The sequence below is a fragment of the Equus asinus genome, chromosome 8 (genome assembly GCF_041296235.1).
Source record: "Equus asinus isolate D_3611 breed Donkey chromosome 8, EquAss-T2T_v2, whole genome shotgun sequence".
NCBI classification, from domain to species: domain Eukaryota; kingdom Metazoa; phylum Chordata; class Mammalia; order Perissodactyla; family Equidae; genus Equus; species Equus asinus.
Genome location: NC_091797.1, coordinates 36,766,150 through 36,772,275, shown reverse-complemented (window position 1 = coordinate 36,772,275; position 6,126 = coordinate 36,766,150). Strand labels below are relative to the sequence as shown.

The window sequence follows — 6,126 nt, the reverse complement described above, 5'->3', positions numbered from 1 at the left end:
AATATATTATTAAATTTATCTTAAGATTTCTTCTTTGATCTTGTATTATTTAGAAGTGTATTGTTTAATCTCCAAGTATTTTGGGATTTTTCAGTTATCGCTCCTAATTTTTTCCAGTTTTATTGAGATATATAACATTTTATTAGTTTTAGGTGTACAATATGATGATTTGATATGTGTATATATTGCAAAATAATTTTACCACAATAAGCTTAGTTAACATCCATCACTTCATATAGTAACAATTTTTTTCTTGTGATGAGAAATTTTAAGATCTACACTCTTAGTGACTTTCAAATACACAATGCAGTATTGTAAACTTTGGTCACCATGTTGTACATTACGTTCCCAGAACTTGCTTATCTTATAACTGAAAGCTGGTACCTTTTGACCACCTTCACCCACCCACCACTCCCACACATCTGTCAATCACTAATCTGTTCTCTGTATTTATGAATTCATTTTTTTGTCTTTTTAGATTCCACATATAAGTGAGATCGCACAGTATTTGTCTTTCTCTGTTGGACTTATTTCACTGACACCATTTATAATGTTTGAAAATATAGGTCCTTTCTGAACTTTCTGGTAATTTGAATAAATGATATCTAATCACTTTTGTTGATAAACACACTCATTTGTCTACAATCTTCTTAAAGTATTCAATTTTGAATGATTAATTCAGCGTTGGTCTGATAAGAACAGCAGCTATTATTTTGAGTTTTTTTGAGTGTTTATTTTGGTAGTCATTGGAGGTTTTTGACATATATTGATTGGATTTATCTATTTTTTTAAAAAATAAAAAACACCTACACACCTCTCCAATTTTTATGTAATTTTATTTCTAAAATATATTTCATTATTTTATCCTATTTGAACTATGCCACAATTTTCTTTGAATTATCTCACTATTTTAATATGTTGAAATCTTTGGATATATTCATCAGATCGCAACAAAAACCTATGTTAAATTAGAAAATTCTCTCCTCAAAACTGAACCTCAGAATATCTTTTTTTATCACTTATTAGTTGTTTTCTTTATTCTTCATAATAGCCTTGTAAAAACAAGTGTGATACTTATTGAGATACTTACTGTGATACTTACGCAGTACTATTTTAGTCACTGGGAATCAAAACTAGGCCCACTGGTTTACAACTTTGAAATTCAATTTCTTAAGATTAAAAAATATGAAATATTTTTATTAAATTTAAAAATAGATATTTAGAGCCATTTTTAAATGGTTTTCAATTGGAATATAATTTACATTGAATTTTTGATGTTTAGGAGTAGATGGAAAATTTAAATTTCTTTTTTAATTTCTTTCATTGCTAAGGAGGTAGATCTTACATTAAATGTTCATACCACAGTATAAAAAATGTCTTTCCCAAAATCACAGTTACTTGAAGACTGAATACATTCATCTTTGGATGAAAATTACTCATCTATGGGACTGTTAAAAGGGGAACTGGACTATCAGGTTCAGAGGTGTTTTAGAAAAGATATAGTGTTGGATGAAGCTTAGACTCAATGACCTCTAGGGGTAGTTTTAACTCTAAGATTCTTTGGTTCTGTGATTATGTATGAGTTTATATAAACACATGCTTACTGGACGTTCTGTTTTTACCTGAGGCCCATACAAGTACCTACAATTTTATTGGTGACCAATAAAGCTGAAATTGTTAATAGATGCAAAAATACTTCTTACTAGGGAGACCTAAGTCTGGATTTATACTACAGAAAATGTTGTGTACAATATACATGTTTTCCTCCCTGGAATGCAGACTACAAGATTCAGTTAAACCAAGATGATAATTTACTACCTTCCACTGAGGCAATTCCTTGAGGGAGCGCTCCAGGAAGTCTCATGCTTTGAACTCACTGTGTTTACCTGAAACACCAACCACACTGAACAAATTTGTTCCCCAGTGCCTGGGCAGTCCTGGCTTCATTTCAGGTGTCACGGGCTTAGCGGGAAGTTAAAATGTCCTTGAGTCTATGCTTTCTGTTCAGTCTTGTAGGAAAGCATCTTAGTCCTCTTCTTACATGAAAATTTGAAAGACTGAGCCACCAGCTAAATTTTGGAATAAAGATGGTCAATCTTAGGACTAAATAATATTTGTTTCTACTGACTAAGATCAACTCTGGTGAGTGAAATTTCTCATTTTATGAAATTTATAGCTGTATTCCATAATTTCTGTTTCCTCTCACATCTCATTCATTCTTTGAATCATGTTTATCATAATTCTGTATCTCTGAGTCCTCCCAAATGGCTCTAGAAAATCTACAAATGAACTTCACAATGGCACATTCAATGTGCTCCTTTTGTTATTTTAAATTTCCTTTCTTAAATATATGACACATTTTTTTTCTTTCTAAAGCCTCTATCTTCAATTGGCTCTATGATGCCACTCACTGCTTCTTTTCTCTTTTCTCTGTGAATATTCTTTTTCAGTCTCTTGGACTGGGTCTTCTTCTGCACATCTATTGAAATTTGATGGTCTCTAAAAGTCTGTCTTCAGACCTCTTTTCTGTCCTTTTTTTACTCAAAAAATATTCTTGTAAGTGCCATTTAAAGGAGCAAGGTTAACTGCTTTTCTACGTGATTTGCACATTCTTACTGAACTGGTGGTGTTTTCAGAACTACCATAGGTCAGACCCTCATATCCACCTTTATGTTTGGCACACAATCACCTCAGACTACTTTTCCCATCAGAACTCATCTCTTCTCTCAACCATCTCCCTGTCGCTGTCACCTATTTCAGAGAATAGCACAACTTCTCTTTCATCTGCACATCTGTCAACCATCAAGATTTTACCTGCTCATTCTCTCTTGTAATTATTATCTCTTGTTGTCATACTTATAGATGAGTTCAAACCTTCACCATCTCTGGCAGTATTTTATTCTTTAGTTTTATTTTCTTCCATGCTGTTGCCAGGATGTTTCCTAAAAATTAGTTTCAAAGTTCTCAAAATAAATTACAGCAAAACAGAAAGGTACTAGCTCAAGTAATTTTCAAACTCTTTCATTTACTGAGGGATTAATAAATGGAATAAAATAATATCTGATGGAGTAACTCAAGTAACTTGATACTTTTTGTCTATATAAAATTGAAGTCAATAATGTATATACTAAGTTAAATAAATATTTACTTAGTGCCTGTATATTAGATACCATTGCCAAAGGTAGGGAAATGATCAGAGATGGTGAAGGAATTGTCTTGAGACAACTCAGTGAAAATGGATTGACCTTTCAACAAATCTACAGGCTTCTTTTTAAAGAAGTAAAAATAAGTTATCAGGGTGATTCTGATACACAGAGTGATTTTATGATTTTACAATAACACATTTAACATAAAAAGTAACGCCAGCCAATCTCCCTAACAATTACGTTACATCTGGCATTAAGATTTTGCTTGTTTGGTTGGTTGGTTGATTATTTTAAGAAATGGGCGCTCACTGTCTAATATATTTCAAGTCCTAGAGAAAAAGAATAAAGAATTATTTATTCTTACTGGAGAAGTCACAATGTGATATAATACTGGAAAGTCATACACTCTACTACCTAGCATTCTGCCTATCACATAGTAAGAATAAAATACATTTTAGAAAATTATCATTATCTGTTTAAATGAATTTGATTGAAAATGTCCAAGTCCAAGTCATTCTAAGGATGATAACAATTAAAAGGACGAGGTATCATCATTTGCAAGATCTATCAAATTCCAAACCTCAGAATTCAATGCTTGGTATCAGTGGCATCTGCATCTTACAATTTTGAGTCATTTCACTATTCAAGCTTGCTCTGGGAAGTTCATTCCAACTAAATTTTATATTTTAAAAATGTTAGGAGCCTTTCAGAGTCAAGAAATATGACTGTCCTTAGAACTAACATTTCCCCTGTGCGTGTCTCCGGTCTGTTTCTAGATCCACTTACAAGGTAATAAAAACAACTTTATTTTAAATGGTTAACAAAGGAAGTTTTAATGCATCCTTGCAATGCTAAGATATCATATGTAAGATGTAATGATACTAGTATATAAGTACCATTTTCACTGACTTTGTTGCAGGGAAAGACTTTATCGTCTCCATTAATTCCTACCTTTGAGAATCCAAACTCTGCTCCAGAAATTTCTCATAAATTTTCAACCTATGTGAAAGTGTTGATCACATTTAGGAGTTCTATTTCTGAATAACCGCTAAAGATCTTTCTGAATTAAATGTTACCTCTAGAGGTATGGAGATAAATTCACCTTGATTTCAGTAGCTATATTCTGAGTACACTGAGTTACTTGACATTATAGATATATTAAATATCACACTTTCTTTTCCTACTGTTCTTTGGCTTTCTAAACAGAATCATACTTTCTATCTTCAGAGTGACCATGGCCAACTTGACCTCAACGAGTGGATTCCTCCTCATGGGGTTTTCTGATGACCGTAAGCTTCAGATTTTACATGCACTGCTGTTTTTGGTGACATACCTGCTGGCCTTGATAGGCAACCTCCTCATTATCACCATAACTACCTTGGATTATCGCCTCCATTCCCCCATGTATTACTTCTTGAAGCACCTCTCTCTTTTGGACCTCTGCTTCATCTCTGTCACAGTCCCTCAGTCCATTGCAAATTCACTTATGAATAATGGTTACATTTCCCTTGGTCAATGCATTCTTCAGGTTTTCTTCTTCATAGCTCTGGCCTCGTCAGAAGTGGCCATCCTCACAGTGATGTCTTATGACCGGTATGTAGCTATCTGTCAACCACTGAAATATGAGACCATTATGGATCCCCATGCTTGTAGGCATGCAGTGATAGCTGTGTGGATTGCTGGAGGCCTCTCTGGGCTCGTGCACACAGCAGTTAACTTCTCCCTATCTCTCTGTGGGGAGAGAGTCATTCACCAATTCTTCTGTGATGTTCCTCAGATGCTGAAACTAGCCTGTTCTTCTGAATTCATTAATGAGATTGCAGTGGCTGCATTCACAACCTCAACAGCATTTATCTGTTTGATCTCTATTGTGCTTTCCTATGTTCGCATCTTCTCTGCTGTGCTGAGAATCCCATCAGCTGAGGGCCGGACCAAAGTCTTCTCTACCTGCCTGCCACACCTATTTGTAGTCACCTTCTTCCTCTCAGCTGCAGGCTTTGAGTTTCTAAGGCCCCCTTCTAATTCTCAATCAGCCATGGACCTCATGTTCTCCATATTCTATACTGTGATACCTCCAACACTCAATCCAATTGTCTATAGTTTACGGAATGAAGCTATGAAGGCAGCTCTAAGGAAAGTACTGTCAAAAGAAGAATTTTCTCAGAGAAAAATGTATTTAAAAGCCCTTTGTAAACTCTAAAGAACCATACAAATAAACGGTATTGCTATGATGTTTCAGATTGTTAGAGGGGTAAATATTTACAATTTCTTCTCAGAACGCCTGTCCAGCTTTTCTATTATTTATATTCTTCTCAGAATAGAATTCTTCAAAATTTAAGATGTTATGCTTCTAATGATATTAATTTTTCTTCCTTCAATTCCATTGTTATTTTAAGGTATATTTTAGGAATTTTTCTGAAGTCAAAGGGAAAAGGCAATTAGTTTGCAACCTGGCCAGCATAATTTGAAGTTGACTTTTAACAAATAAATTCCAGACTGATGTCAGCTAGGCTAACTGTGATTATCAGATAATATATTAATAGGGTTTTTATGTGATTTCTCCAAGTTTCTTACCTATATTAAGTATCCATATTAATTTTCCTCTTCTATTATGTATTGTAATAGCTTTTCCCTCAATGTTTTTCAGTCTCTAATAAATGTCAGGTGCATTATTCACATTTATCTTTTAACTCTATCAAACAACTCTTCTAGCTGTGCCACATTGTTGCCATTCTATCAATTAGGACACTAAATTTAAGGCAAATTAATTTTCTTGAGATTTCTCAAATTAAAAATAGTAAATATATGATTCAAACTAATATTTGTTTGACTCAAAGCTTATTTGCCTCTACTCATTGCAAATGCCTTGTTTCTCAATATGTGTACGTGTGTATGTATATATATATATATATATATATCATCAATAAAAATAAGCATAAACTACCATAATTCACTAATGAAATAGCCATCGGGCATCTAC

At 33.6% G+C, this 6,126-nt stretch overlaps 1 protein-coding gene across 1 annotated transcript; it reads left to right on the top strand.

The window, feature by feature from the left end:
- Positions 1-4,380: 4,380 nt before the first annotated feature.
- LOC106843511 (olfactory receptor 14J1) lies at positions 4,381-5,346 on the top strand. Its single transcript, XM_014860543.3, has one exon. It carries the CDS (start codon positions 4,381-4,383, stop codon positions 5,344-5,346), a length of 966 nt encoding a protein of 321 aa, XP_014716029.3.
- The last annotated feature ends 780 nt before the right edge of the window (positions 5,347-6,126 follow it).

What these genes read in the sequence shown, in the direction of transcription:
- LOC106843511 (XM_014860543.3), top strand. Translation starts at nt 4,381, where the DNA reads ATGGCCAACTTGACCTCAACGAGTGGATTCCTCCTCATGGGGTTTTCT.